General features: G+C 42.9%; 1 protein-coding gene across 1 annotated transcript in view; it reads left to right on the top strand.

Moving 5' to 3' along the window:
• celsr2 (cadherin, EGF LAG seven-pass G-type receptor 2) overlaps positions 1 to 16,075 on the top strand; it is a 269,713-nt gene that overhangs the window by 82,495 nt on the left and 171,143 nt on the right. The window contains exon 2 of the mRNA XM_061874218.1: positions 12,528 to 13,232. Coding sequence (XP_061730202.1) covers positions 12,528 to 13,232 — 705 coding nt within the window. The remainder of the gene's footprint in view (positions 1 to 12,527; positions 13,233 to 16,075) is intronic.

Raw genomic sequence — 16,075 nt, 5'->3', positions numbered from 1 at the left:
ATTCCAACCCTTGATACTAAGTGCCAAGCAGGGAAGCAAGTCTTTGGTATGACTCGGCCAGGGTTTGAACTCCAGTTTTCCAGTCTCAGGGAACACTCCAACCACAAGGCCACTGAGCATAGCGTTGTTGTCTTGTGTACACAAGTCTGTGTGTGTGTGTGTATGTGTGTGTGTGTGTGTTGACAGTACAGTCTCAATTAGTTCCACTTGCTTCTGTACTTCCTTCCACCCGGGTCAGGTATTATCACAGTGTCGGAATCTCTTGACTGACAACAGAAGGATTATAACCGTGTCCAACATGCTTGTGTCTCGCTTCCACTATGACCTGTCCTCCTCATCTTCTTCTTCTTCTTCTTCTTTTTCTTTTTCTTCTTCTTCCTCCACTCTGCCCTCCCTCACTTCCTTGGCACCCTGTGTTTAAACTCCACCGATGTCAAACAGTGAACTGGTAACTGGGGCGGTGCTCCTTTCTTGCTTGTGTATGTTCACAGGTTCTGCCCTCTGGCCGGCATCCAGACCACACAAACAAAACGTTCAATTGATTTTTTTTTTCAAAACTGGAAGGACGCGTTCATTTGCTTGTCGCGGTCAAATTTGCAGACACAGATAGAATGTGTCATCAACATGCATTATTACGATACAAGTCTATCGTCGGCCAAAATTAGATCATTTACTTCGTATAAATAAATCAGTCAATTAAAGTTATTTATGTGGACCTTAATCAAAAATGTCTCGAAGGGCTGCACAAACCAGAACGATCAGAGCCGATCCCACATCAGGGCATGAAAGACCTCAACCCAATGGGCACAATGAGAAACCTTGGAAGGATACCGCAGATGTGGGTGGGGATCCTCTTGAAGGTCAAGCAGCGTGGAGACGTCACCAATTGACGCACAGAGGAGTGGTCCATCCTGGGTCTCGACTTGGAGCAGCTAGTGCATCCACTGCTGAAACGGATCTGGGGCCACCTGATAACCTCTCCATGCAGGAGAGGGGGGCAGAGTAGAAAAGAGAGGCGGCAGTTCAACTGGTCTAAAAGACTCAGACTTAGACTTCCTTTTTATTGTCATTCAAATTTGAACTTTACAGTACAGATAATAACAAAATTTTGTTTCATTAGTTCATGGTAGTGGAGGATTAAAAAGGGGTCTATATGAAAAGGTTGAAGTATACAAATGAGTTTCAAGATGGGACTTAAATGCTTCTACGGAGGTAGCATTTCTAACTCTTACCAGGAGGGTATTCCAGATACTGGAGCCCGAATAGAAAACGCTTTAGAGCCCGCAGACTTTTTTGGACTCTGGTAATCACTTAAAAAGCCGGAGTTCTTTGAACCCAGATTTCTGGCCAGGACATATGATACAATACAATCAATAAGATAGGATAGAGCTAGACTGTTTAGTATTTTATACGTAAGTAGTAAAACCTTAAAGTCACATCTTAAGTGCACATGAAGTCAATGCAGGTGAGCCAGTATAGGCGTAATATGATCAAACTTTCTTGTTCTTGTCAAAAGTCGAGCAGCGGTATTTTGGACCAACTGTAATCTTTTAATGCTAGATATAGGGAGACACAAAAATAATTTGTTACAGTTATCAAGACGAGATGTAATGAATGCATGGATAACGATCTCAGCGTTGCTAGTGGACAAACTGGCACACATTTTAGCGATATTACGGAGATGAAAGAAGGCCGTTTTAGTAACAATCTTAATGTGTGACTCAAGTGAGAGAGTTGGGTCGAAGATAATACCCAGATTCTTTACTAAAGTGCTTTTTGTATTGTTTGGTTGTCAACTGTTAAGGTGGTATTATTAAATAAGTGCTGGTGTCTTGCAGGACCGATAATCAACATTTCCATTCTTAGTGTTAAGACGCAATAAGTTGCTGGAAATCCATTGTTTGAGTTCATTAAGACATGCATCCAGGTGACTACAATCTGTTGTGTTGGTCAGCTTTAGACGCATGTAAAGTTGGGTGTCATCAGCATTACTGTCAGGCTTGCTCCTGACAGTTTGTCTATGTTTTAGTTTTTTCCTCTGCATTTGTCTGTTCCCTGTGTTTAGTATCTCCTGTCTTTTAGTTCCTATCAAGTGCTCTTAATTTGTAAGCTTACTGTCTTGTTGCTTGAGTGCTGTGTTCCTCCTCAGTGTGTTTAGTATTTCCTGTCCTTAGTTCTTGTCTAGTGCTTTTATTTTGTCAGCTTCCTGTTTTGTTCCCTGAGTGCTGTGTTCCCCTTCAGCTGCGGCTGATTGGTATCTGGCCGCACAATCAGCCAGCTCCTATTTGTACCTCCTTTGTCTTGTGTCAGTGGCTGGATCATTGTATTGTCATTTGTATTATCGTTGCCCCATGTCGCTCTAGTCGGGTCGTTTTGATTTCAGCTATTACCTGTCGTGCTACATCTTGTCCTGGTCGTCGTAGCGGTAAGCTGTTTTTGTTAGCCATAGCTATTTCTAGTTTTTTTGTTTGTTATCCTCTAGCTTCCATGATAAAAATCCTTTTTGTTTTTCTAGCTCCCAGTGCTAGCTCTCTTAGTTTGTTATTCCGCCCACATGCGTGCTTTTTGTTTGTTCTTGTTTAGTTTTAATTAAATCATGTTTTCAAATTCTATGCCTGCCTCCGTCTCTGCATCTTTGGGTTTGACAACAAATAACCCTGACAATCACAGTGAATGCTAACACCGTTTTTGCGTATGATGCAATGTCATGTTTTGGCCCTACAGAATGCAGGGTCAAGAACCGTAAATTGTGGAACTCGGCACGTTATTTTAACATACTCCAAGCTGATGTTGTCATGGGATACACACTGCATCCTGTCAGTAAGATAGAAGTTAAACCAAGAAAAGGCTAAGTCTGACATACCGATACATGTTTTGATACGTTCTAATAAAATGTTGTGATTGACAGTATCGGAAACAGCGCTAAGATCAAGTAGCAGCAACATGGATGACGCATCAGCATCAATAGTTGGCAGTAGATCATTAGTCACTTTTGAGAGGGCTGTCTCCGTAGAGTGCTTTGTCCTGAAAGGCTTCACAGAGATTGTTAGACAACTGTTCATTTAGCTGCTGTTTATACTATGTATTCTTATGGAAAAACACCTATATTGAATGTACAAACAAACTTCACTAAAGTTACTTTTGTGTCAGTACTTGAAATGCTTCACCTGATGCAATTTGTATCTGTTTATTAATCATGTACAATTTTACTCTTCTGTGAGAAGTAGCGACTTGTCCAGGGTGTACCCCGCCTTCCGCCCGATTGTAGCTGAGATAGGCACCAGCGCCCCCTGCGACTCCAAAGGGAATAAACAGTAGAAAATGGACAGATGGATGGATGGATGGAATTTTACTCTTGCTGTCCAAGACTTAGAAAAAGTGATGCTTGGTGGTCACCAGTGACAGTGTCGTCTTGAAAGTACTGAAAGGGGAACATTATCACAATTTCTGAAGGGTTAAAACCAATAAAAATCAGTTCCCAGTTGCTTATTTTATTTTTCAAAGTTTTTCTCAAAATTTTACCCATCACACAATATCCCGAAAAACGGCTTCAAAGTGCCTGATTTTAACCGTCGTTATATCCACCCGTCTATTGTCCTGTGACGTCACTGCGTGAAGCCACCAGAAACAAACATGGCAGATAGCACAGAAAGGTATAGCATAGTAGCTCGGATTCAGCCTCGGATTTCAGCGGCGCAAGCGCTTCAACAGATTACGCATGTATTGAAACGGATGGTTGGAGTGCGGAGGCAGATAGCGAAAACAAAATTAAAGAAGAAACTTAAGCTATTGGGCCATATCACGACAGACAGCGGCACGGGAGGAAGCAAAGACTAATTCGGCGATCGCCTTCTAACCTACGATTGGTATGTGTTTGTTTGGCATTAAATGTGGGTGGAGGGAAAGGCTGGATGCAAATATAGCTACAGATGAGGCATACTGATGAAATATGTACGTACAGCTAGCCTAAATAGCATGTTAGCATCGATTAGCTTGAAGTCATGCCGTGACCAAATATGTCTGATTAGCACACTCCACATAAGTCAATAACATCAACAAAACTCACCTTTGTGATTTCGTTGACTTTATCGTTGGAAATGCATCTGCTTTGAGTGTCGCAGGATATCCACACATTCTTGCCATCTCTGTCGTAGCATAGCTGTCGTCAGTAAAGTGTGCGGAACAAACGAGGGACTTTCGCATCTTTTGACCACTGCTGCAACTTGAATCCGTCCATGTTCGTGTTGTTACACCCTCCGACAAAACACCCACAAGGCATGATGTCTCCAAGGTACGGGAAAATAGTCGAAAAAACGGAAAATAACAGAGCTGATTTGACTTGGTGCGTGTAATAAGATTGAGAAAATGGCGGATCGCTTCATGTTGTGACGTCACGGGTGAAAGGTCATGGCTCGACAGGCTATCAATTGTAAGGCGTTTAAATTGCCAAAATCACCCTTTTAGAGTTCGGAAATCGGTTATAAAAACATATGGTCTTTTTTCTGCAACATCAAGGTATATATTGACGCTTACATAGGTCTGGTGATAAAGTTCCCCTTGAAGGTTTCCATGACCTGCTCTGGGAACAAGAGGCAACAATACAAGTGATTATCTGCACTGAGAACAACTTCAACTGTTGAACCAAAGACTTGGCATGTAAATTCCTAAACGTCCATTTCTGCTTCCGGGACAAAGAAAGACAACGTTTGCAATGAAAGCAGGCATAGAAATTCCTGATTAGCAGCTTGGACTGTACTGAAAGGGAACATAAGCTTGTTCTTTTTTCGGCCCGGCCTGGCGTACATCTGTTATCTTTTGTAGAGCAAACAAAAACTCTTCTGATGAAGAAAGTGTTTCTTGTAAGCGTCCTTCTATTTAGTTTGCAATTTGGCAGCTTTTAAAGACAAAATCTTTCCTTTGGTCATGTGTGCTGGAGTGTGAACGCCTCATGAACTATAGACATGACCAGTGGCGTAACCCCAAATTGTGGGCTCCCATACACAAGACTCCTGAATGGCCCCCAACCCCACCTTAAACCCACAACACCGCCTCACACACACTTGGTATGTTATCAAAAACAAAAAAAACGATTTATTGCATAAACTCAGTTGGAAACATCTTTTTAAAAGATAAGATTAACATAGCTAGGGTTGCAACGATTAATCCGATTATTAATGCACACTCCGGAGCGACTTACAGTATGTGTGAAATTATTAACACATTACTGTAAAATATCAAATATTATTCAACCCGTTCGCAGAAGAGATGAAGAAAATGTCAGCAATCGTCACATAGACGTCAACCAATAAGAATTCGGCGGGGGAGGGTCGTGGTAGAAGTGCATTGTGGGTCATGGAATGCTAACTGCTATATGCTACTGCCTTGCTATTAAAATGGATCATTTCATCGTTGCCGGTAACTTATGAAAACAGAGAAGGGCTGAACAAAAGTGGCACGGAAAAGGAAATCATGTACTGCAGATTTAAAGCCGGACGTATTGAAATATGCAGCAGCAAACAACAATAGGAAGCGGCGCATACCTTTGGAGTTGGCAGAGTTGTTTAGAAGCGACATCGAGGAAGAAGATTTCATGGGATTTATCGATTAGGTGTGACAGATTGTTTGGTAAACGTATAGCATGTTCTATAAGTTATAGTTATTTGAATGACTCTTACCATAATATGTTACGTTAACATACCAGGCACCTTCTCAGTTGGTTATTAATGCGTCATATATCGTACACTTATTCAGCCTGTTATTCACTATTCTTTATTTATTTAAATTGCCTTTCAAATGTCTATTCTTGGTGTTGGACTTTATCAAATAAATTTCCCCCCAAAAATGCGACGTATATATGTTTTTTTTCCTTCTTTATTTTGCATTTTCGGCCGGTGCGACGTATACTCCGGAGCGACTTATAATCGGAAAAATACAGTATGTTATATGATTCCAAGATGGCGGCGCCCGGACGGGCTGCGTCCTCGCGGAGCTCCTGCTAAAGATGAAACATTTGGCAGAAATACCGGACAATTCCACAGACTTTATGGCTGGCTCACATCGTGGTCACTCCGTGATCACGTACGACCGCCAGACACTTCTGGATGTGGACATATCGGGCCGTTTTGGACTGATAGACGCGTGCGTGCTAAACATGCTAACTAGCATGGGAATACGTCGGCGGCTACATCCAGCGGCCTGTGAAGCAGGGGAGTCTAGTAGCAGCGGGGGCCGTCTACGGAGCAGACGCCAGCGGTGTGATCGGAAACGCGGATGTCGAGCGGGGCTAAAAACAAAGCAGAAGGCTAATCCCCACAGAACACCACTTCCCTCCATCCTGCAGCCAGATTTAAATGGAAAATGCGAGACTACTGGTCTGGGTAAGGAGCCAGTTAAATTAGAACACGTTTTTTCTGCTTTGAGTGTTTCAGAGTTGGACATGTGTGTTACTGAGGTGGCTAACTATGATGCGTGCAGTTTATCAAAGCAACAAACAAACAATCGGAAAATCCCCGTTACTGAGGTGGCTAACCATGATGCGTGCAGTTTATCAAAGCAACAAACAAACAATTCCTGTCGTATCAATTCCTAGATATGGTCGTAACTATACTAAATGCACTGGGCATAATAAACACAACATTATTAATATTGCTACTACGGATAATTTGATCAAAAACTCCCTAAAACAGCCCACTACCTATAATATAGGTTTTTTAAACATAAGATCATTGTCTCCCAAAACGTTATTAGTTAATGATATTATCAGAGAAAACAATCTTAACGTCATCGGTCTCAGCGAAACCTGGCCTAAACCAAACGACTTTTTTGCGCTAAATGAGGCATGTCCTCCTAACTTTACACATGCGCATATTGCCCGTCCGCTTAAAAGGGGTGGGGGGGTCGCACTAATATACAACAAAAACTTTAACCTTAGTCCTAACATAAATAATAAATATAAATCGTTCGAGGTGCTTACTATGAAGTCTGTCACACCGCTGCCTCTACACCTGGCTGTTATCTACCGCCCCCCAGGGCCCTATTCGGACTTTATCAATGAATTCTCAGAGTTCGTTGCTGATCTAGTGACACACGCCGATAATATAATCATAATGGGGGACTTTAATATCCATATGAATACCCCATCGGACCTACCGTGCGTAGCGCTCCAGACTGTAATTGATAGCTGTGGTCTCACACAAATAATAAAGGAACCCACGCATCGCAACGGTAATACGATAGACCTAGTGCTTGTCAGGGGTATCACCGTCTCCAAAGTTACGATACTCCCGTATACTAAAGTATTGTCCGATCATTACCTTATAAAATTCGAGGTTCAGACGCATGTTCGTCAAACTAATAATAATAATAACTGCTATAGCAGCCGCAACATTAATACGGCCACAACGACAACTCTTGCTGACCTACTGCCCTCGGTTATGGCACCATTCCCAAAGTATGTGGGCTCTATTGATAACCTCACTAACAACTTTAATGACACCCTGCGCGAAACCATTGATAACATAGCACCGCTAAAGTTAAAAAAGGCTCCAAAAAAGCGCACCCCGTGGTTTATAGAAGAAACTAGAGCTCAGAAATTATTATGTAGAAAGCTGGAACGCAAATGGCGCACGACTAAACTTGAGGTGCACCATCATGCATGGAGTGATGGTTTAATAACTTACCTTAGCTAAAGCTAAATATTACTCAAATCTCATCCACCGTAATAAAAACGATCCTAAATTTTTGTTTAGTACGGTAGCATCGCTAACCCAACAAGGGACCCCTTCCAGTAGCTCAACCCACTCAGCTGATGACTTTATGCAATTCTTTAGTAAGAAAATTGAAGTCATTAGAAAGGAGATTAAAGACAATGCGTCCCAGCTACAACGGGGTTCTATTAACACTGATACGATGGTATATACGGCGGATACTGCCCTCCAAAATAGTTTCTCTCGTTTTGAGGAAATAACATTAGAGGAATTGTTACAACGTGTAAATGGAATAAAACAGACAACATGCTTACTTGACCCTCTTCCTGGGAAACTGATCAAGGAGCTCTTTGTATTATTAGGTCCATCAGTGCTAAATATTATAAACTTATCACTCTCCTCGGGCACTGTTCCCCTAGCATTCAAAAAAGCGATTATTCATCCTCTTCTTGAAAGACCAAACCTCGATCCTGACCTCATGGTAAACTACCGACCGGTGTCTCACCTTCCCTTTATTTCAAAAATCCTTGAAAAAATTGTTGCGGAGCAGTTAAATGAACACTTAGCGTCTAACAATCTATGTGAAACCTTTCAATCCGGTTTCAGAGCAAATCACTCCACGGAGACAGCCCTCGCAAAAATGACTAATGATCTATTGCTAACGATGGATTCTGATGCGTCATCTATGTTGCTGCTCCTCGATCTTAGCGCTGCTTTCGATACCGTCGATCATAATATTTTATTAGAACGTATCAAAACACGAATTGGTATGTCAGACTTAGCCCTGTCTTGGTTTAACTCTTATCTTACTGATAGGATGCAGTGTGTCTCCCATAACAATGTGACCTCGGACTACGTTAAGGTAACGTGTGGAGTTCCCCAGGGTTCGGTCCTTGGCCCTGCACTCTTCAGCATCTACATGCTGCCGCTAGGTGACATCATACGCAAATACGGTGTTAGCTTTCACTGTTATGCTGATGACACCCAACTCTACATGCCCCTAAAGCTGACCAACACGCCGGATTGTAGTCAGCTGGAGGCGTGTCTTAATGAAATTAAACAATGGATATCCGCTAACTTTTTGCAACTCAACGCCAAAAAAACGGAAATGCTGATTATCGGTCCTGCTAGACACCGAACTCTATTTAATAATACAACTCTAACATTTGACAACCAAACAATTAAACAAGGCGACACGGTAAAGAATCTGGGTATTATCTTCGACCCAACTCTCTCCTTTGAGGCACACATTAAAAGCGTTACTAAAACGGCCTTCTTTCATCACCGTAATATCGCTAAAATTCGCTCCATTCTGTCCACTAAAGACGCTGAGATCATTATCCATGCGTTTGTTACGTCTCGCCTCGACTACTGTAACGTATTATTTTCGGGTCTCCCCATGTCTAGCATTAAAAGATTACAGTTGGTACAAAATGCGGCTGCTAGACTTTTGACAAGAACAAGAAAGTTTGATCACATTACGCCTGTACTGGCTCACCTGCACTGGCTTCCTGTGCACTTAAGATGTGACTTTAAGGTTTTACTACTTACGTATAAAATACTACACGGTCTAGCTCCATCCTATCTTGCCGATTGTATTGTACCATATGTCCCGGCAAGAAATCTGCGTTCAAAGGACTCCGGCTTGTTAGTGATTCCCAAAGCCCAAAAAAAGTCTGCGGGCTATAGAGCGTTTTCCGTTCGGGCTCCAGTACTCTGGAATGCCCTCCCGGTAACAGTTCGAGATGCCACCTCAGTAGAAGCATTTAAGTCTCACCTTAAAACTCATTTGTATACTCTAGCCTTTAAATAGACTCCCTTTTTAGACCAGTTGATCTGCTGTTTCTTTTCTTTTTCTTCTATGTCCCACTCTCCCCTGTGGAGGGGGTCCGGTCCGATCCGGTGGCCATGTACTGCTTGCCTATGTATCGGCTGGGGACATCTCTGCGCTGCCGATCCGCCTCCGCTTGGGATGGTTTCCTGCTGGCTCCGCTGTGAACGGGACTCTCGCTGCTGTGTTGGATCCGCTTTGGACTGGACTCTCGCGACTGTGTTGGATCCATTGTGGATTGAACTTTCACAGTATCATGTTAGACCCGCTCGACATCCATTGCTTTCCTCCTCTCTAAGGTTCTCATACTCATCATTGTCACCGACGTCCCACTGGGTCATTATTGTCACCGATGTCCCACTGGGTGTGAGTTTTCCTTGCCCTTATGTGGGCCTACCGAGGATGTCGTGGTGGTTTGTGCAGCCCTTTGAGACACTAGTGATTTAGGGCTATATAAGTAAACATTGATTGATTGATTGATTTTATATTGCTACTATGGTACATTTTTAGTCTACTTAATACCTTTTTGTGTTCGCCCTCTTTTAGTGCCCTTGTGTGCATAATCCTTTTCATACTTCCCTTTTCCATCCTTTGTAACTGAGCTACTTTGTGGAACAATTTCCCTTGTGGATCCATAAAGTTTGTCAAAGTCTAAGTCTAAATCTAAATGACAGAAAAAATATCTTCAAACTTTCCAAAAGCCGAGAGGGGTCCACCCTGTGCTTGGGGCCCCGTACCTCCCCACTTTGATGACTACATGACTGCATCTGAGGAACCACCAATGAATTGGGAAGACATGCGAGCATAGATGTAACACAGATATATTCTGATCTTTAAACAAATCGGCAATAAGTCAATTAGTCGGGTGCGGCTACAAAGACGTTTTACTTAACGGCCATGTTTTTTTAAACATTCTCACTAAATTTGACAAATATGTGCTAATCCAGTGCTTTTCAACACTTTTTTGAGCCAAAGCACATTTTTTTTCATTAAAAAAATTCTGAGGAATACCACCAGCAGAAATCCTTAAAAATTCAACTCAGCAGCCGATAAAAAGTTGTTGTCGCAATGGTTGGATATGACTTTAAACCCTAACCAAGCATGCATCAATATAGCTCTTGTCTCAAAGTAGGTGTACTGTCACCACCTGTCACATCACACCCTGACTTATTTTGAGTTTTTTGGTGTTTTCCTGTGTGTAGTGTTTCAGTTATTGTCTTGCGCTCCTATTTTGGTGGCTTTTCCCGTTTGGTTGGTGTTTTCCTGTAGCAGTTTCAGGTCTTCCTTTGAGCGCTATTCTCTGCATCGGCTTTGTTTTAGCAATCAAGAATATTTAAGTTGTTGCTATCCTTCTTTGTGGGGACATTGATGATTGTCATGTCATGTCCGTATGTACTTTGTGGACGCCGTCTGCTCCACATGCTGTACGTCTTTGCTGTCGTCCAGCTTTCTGTTTTTGTTTACTTTGCATGCAGTTCAGTTTTAGTTTCCCTAAGCTTCAATGCCTTTTCTTAGGGGCACTCACCTTTTGTTTATTTTTGGTTTTATCATTAGACACCTTTTCATCTGCATGCTACCTCCCACTGTCGTCTGCATTTTGGGATCACAACAAACCATCGTCGCCTCACACAACCTGTTCCCGACATCTACAAAGCAATTAGCTACCGGCTGCCACCTACTGATATGGAAGAGTATTACATTGTTACGGCGCCGAGCTCGACAGCACCGACACTCAACAATGGCACATTATTTGCAGACTATAATCACTTGTTTGCAAAAAATATTTTTACCCCAAATAGGTGAAATTACATAATTTCCCATGGCACACCAGACTGTACCTCATGGCACACTAGTGTGCCGTGGCACAGTGGTTGAAAAACACTGTGCTAATTAGTCCCCTAAATGTATGTACCACATTTGGTAGTGATCTGACTAAACACCCCAAAGTTACAGCGGGCTGTTTTTAAAGATGTCCCAAAACATTGGACTGCCAATATTATTGGCCAATAAATGCTTTAAGGTGTGATATCGTAAATTAGCGGAATCAGTTTCAAAAAGTAAAATTTATGACTCTTTAAAACGCCGTTGTACGGAGTGGTACACAGATGTAGGGGGAAATACAGAGCACTAATACACCTTCAAGGCACTACCTTTATGTGCTGGCCCAGTCACATAATATCTACAGCTTTTCACACACACACAAGTGAATGCATGCATACTTGGTTAACAGCCATACAGGTCACACTGAGGATGGCCGTATAAACAACTTTAACACTGTTACAAATATGCGCCACATTGTGAACCCACACCAAACAAGACCGACAAACACACTTCGGGAGAACATCCGCACCGTAACGCAACAGAACAAATACCTAGAACCCTCTGCAGCACTAACTCTTCCGGGACGCTACAATATACACACCCCGCTAGCCCCCCCCCCCCCCCCCACCTCAATCCCACCCCACCCACCTCAACCTCCTCATGCTCTCTCAGGGAGAGCATGTCCCAAATTCCAAACTGCTGTTTTGAGGCATGTTATAAAAAATAATGCACTTTGTGACTTCAATAATAAATATGGCAGTGCCATGTTGGCATTGTTTTCCATAACTTGAGTTGATTTATTTTGGAAAATCTTGTTACATTGTTTAATGCATCCAGCGGGGCATCACAACAAAATTAGGCATAATAATGTGTTAATTCTACGACTGTATATATTGGTATCGGTTGATATTGGAATCGGTAATTAAGAGTTGGACAATATCGGAATACCAGATATCGGCAAAAAAGCCATTATCGGACATCTCTAGCTTTTTTATAGAACGCAATGAGCTAAGTGAGAAATGTCAAGTTAATCCGACTTAAGTTTGTTATATTTATCAGACACGTAACAGCAGAGTTTGGGTGCATGTTTCAATAAGTTTTAACCTTTTTGTGTACAGCAGTTAAGGTGTAAAAGGGTGCTGATGAAGTCTTCCTCTCTGTGTGTGCAGATGGCGTCCACTCGGTGTCTGCCCAGTGCCTCCTTCAGGTCACCATCATCACGGACGAGATGTTATCCAACAGCATCACGCTGAGGCTGGCCAACACCTCCCAGGAGCACTTCCTCTCTCTGCTGCTCACCCAGTTCCTGGACGGCGTGGCGCGCGTGCTCTCGGCGGCGCCCCAAGACGTCGTCATCTTCAACATCCAGGACGACACGGACGTCAGCGCCCGCATCCTCAACGTCAGCCTCTCTGTGGCCATTGCGGGCGACAGCCCCCGGCGACCCCCAGGCCAGGGCGATCAAGAAGAGGAGGGCGCCGGGAGAGAGGCAGAAGGCGGCGGGGCAGAGTTTTTTGGCTCCGCGGAGCTCCAGGAGAGACTCTACCTCAACCGCAGCCTGCTGGCTCAGATCTCCTCCCAGGAAGTCCTGCCGTTTGACGACAACATCTGCCTCCGCGAGCCCTGCGAGAACTACATGAAGTGCGTGTCCGTGCTCAAGTTCGACAGTTTGGCGCCCTTCGTGGCGTCCGACACCATCTTGTTCAGGCCCATCCACCCCATCGCCGGCCTGCGCTGCCGCTGTCCCGCCGGCTTCACGGGAGATTACTGCGAGACCGAGATCGACCTGTGCTACTCCAAACCCTGCGGAGCTCATGGCGTGTGTCGCAGCAGAGAGGGGGGCTTCACTTGCGAGTGCATGGAGGACTACACAGGTGAGAAAGCACAAAACATGGCTGGATGTTTAGCATGTAAGATAGTGTGGCCGTGCGACAACACGTTCAGGGCTGTACGCTTACCTTTTTTACTTGCTACTAAATTAAAATAAATAGTAGCACAGACATTTTTTGTAGCACAGAAAAAATGTAGTCGCAATATGAATTGTCTTAAATATTACTACTTCATTATTAACACTTGAGGGACACATGTGCTCTCGTACATACAGTCGTGGTCAAAAGTTTACATACACTTGTAAAGTAGGGCTGGGCGTATCGATACCCAAGTATCGATACTTGGTGAGTATCGGTATCGTATCGATACTGGCGTGATGGTATCGATACTTCACCAAATTAAGCGAATCACTCCGATTAAAAAAAAAATGTGAGCGCAGCGCGGCGCGCCTCACCACTCCACCCTCCTCCCTATTGATGGGTTGTTCGCGAACGATTTGTTTGTTCGAACGAATCATTTGAGTGAACAAACTGAATCACTTAATGAAATGATTCGTTCTTTTCTCAGTGCATTCGAGTTCACCCGCGACTGTGTCATTTGGAGTGATTACAAGACTCACTGATGTCTTAGTGTTTGTGAACAAGGGTCGCCTGAGCAAATAACATAAATATGAACACAATCAACAGATCATTACAAGTGAACAGACAGCCCAGTCCTCTGTGACACTGAACGGGGAGGGACCTGAGCCTGCATTATCTATTGAAAATAAAGTTGTATTGGTGTTTAATTCATGAATATGATGTTAGACATGTCCTGTGTTGTATTATTATCATAATCAATTAATAAAGGCAAAAGTACAAATTTGTTTTTCAAAAGTATCGATACCCCGAAGTCCCCCCCTCCCCCCATCAGATGACGACACTTCCGGTATCGATATCGGTATCGGCGATACTGGCCGGTATCGGATCGAATCGGTATCGATACCCAAATTTGCGATATCGCCCACCCCTATTGTAAAGAACACAATGTCATGGCTGTCTTGAGTTTCCAATCATTTCTACAACTCAGTGGCCTATTGGTTAGAGCAGGGGTTTCAAACTCATTTTAGATCGGGGGCCTCATGGAGAAAAATCTACTCCCAAGTGGGCCGGACTAGGAAAATTACAGCACGATAACTTGAAATTATAGACAAACATCAGATTGTTTTCTTTGTTTAAAAACAGAACAAGAGTGCACATTCCGAAAATGTACAAATGATAATGTTTTTTTTTTGTTTTTTTTACTCTTACATGTTGTGGTTAATAATATTCTACCTTTATTTGTGTTTTTTCATACGATCGGAATTAATGGAATGGGACCCATTACCTCCCTGCTTGGCACTCAGCATCAAGGGTTGGAATTGGGGGTTAAATCACCAAAAATGATTCCTGGGCGCGGCACTGCTGCTGCCCACTGCTCCCCTCACCTCCCAGGGGGTGAACAAGGGTATGGGTCAAATGCAGAGGACAAATTTCACTACACTTAGTGTGTGTGTGACAATCATTGGTACTTTAACTTTGACTTTATGTGATCATGTTCATCAGTCAACTCATTGGTGTTAATTTTCAATCTACAAAGATAAAAAAACAATATCAAAATCAAATAACAGGATGTTTTTTATGTAGTTTGTTCATTTTCAATATTTTATATTTGTAGCTCATCTGCAAAGATACGAAGAATTGCCATTGCAACATCTAGTGGACACATTTACAACAGCGGTTTAATTCATTAAAAAAAATTGGCTCATTGTTGTACTTGGCAAACTCATCCAGCTGGCCGGATAAAACCTGTTTGCTGGCCTGATCTGGCCCGCGGGCCGTACGTTTGACACCCCTGGGTTAGAGTGTCCGCCCTGAGATCAAATCCCGCCCGAGTCATACCAAAGCCTATATAAATGGGACCCATTACCTCCCTGTTTGGCAATTAGCATCAAGGGTTGGAATTTGGGGTTAAATCACCACAAATGATTCCTAGACGCAGCACCGCTGCTGCTCACTGCTCCCCTCACCTCCCAGGGGGTGATTAAGGGGATGGGTCAAATGCAGAGGACAAATATCACCACACCTAGTGTTAGTGTGACAATCATTGGTACTTTAACTTTAACTTGTTTTTCTTATTTGTCAGGCTTGGACAAAGGATTGAATTTAGATGCAGAGTAGGGATACTTTGTTAGGCTTGTCTTTTGACGGCTCTTTCACCTCCAGAGTCAGAGTAATACTACCGTATTTCCTTGAATTTCCACCGGGGCGCTAATTATTTTAAAACATCTTCTCACTCCTGCGCTTACCAAAGGCATGCGGTAAAAGTAAGCATGCACTAATTATTCTAAAACCTCTTCTCACTCCGGCACTTACCAAAGGCATGCAGTAAAAAATTGACTGTGATGTAGGCTTGGACCTTAAATCCTACTGAATAGCTCTTAATTTTCTTCCCTTTATGCGATTTTAAATTACCGGTATTGAAATCAGCGTCCTCCATTTTGAAAAGGATGACAGGGGAAGTGTCACTCGTGACGTCAGGAGTTTGACCAGGCGGTAATACTAAGCATGCGCTAATTATTTTGCGAAGCGAGTTTGACCCTGCAGTAATTCAAGGCAGGCGCATACTATATGCCCTGCAGCAATTCAAGGAAATACAGTATATCTACAATTACAAAAACTGTCGGCGAAAAAGGTCAAAAAAAAAAAAGGGAGCAACTGAGAATCACTCGTAAAAGCAGGAAAACACAAAAACAAAGACAAACTATAATTTGCGCGGTATCTGATATAAAACTTAACATAAAACGCTCCAACAGGTGGAAGAAAACAATGTCTATGAACATTTCTTCACTTTATCTTAATCTAATACA

This window comes from Nerophis ophidion, linkage group LG16 (genome assembly GCF_033978795.1).
Source record: "Nerophis ophidion isolate RoL-2023_Sa linkage group LG16, RoL_Noph_v1.0, whole genome shotgun sequence".
Taxonomy (NCBI): Eukaryota; Metazoa; Chordata; class Actinopteri; order Syngnathiformes; family Syngnathidae; genus Nerophis; species Nerophis ophidion.
This window is presented reverse-complemented; position numbering and strand designations above follow the sequence as displayed.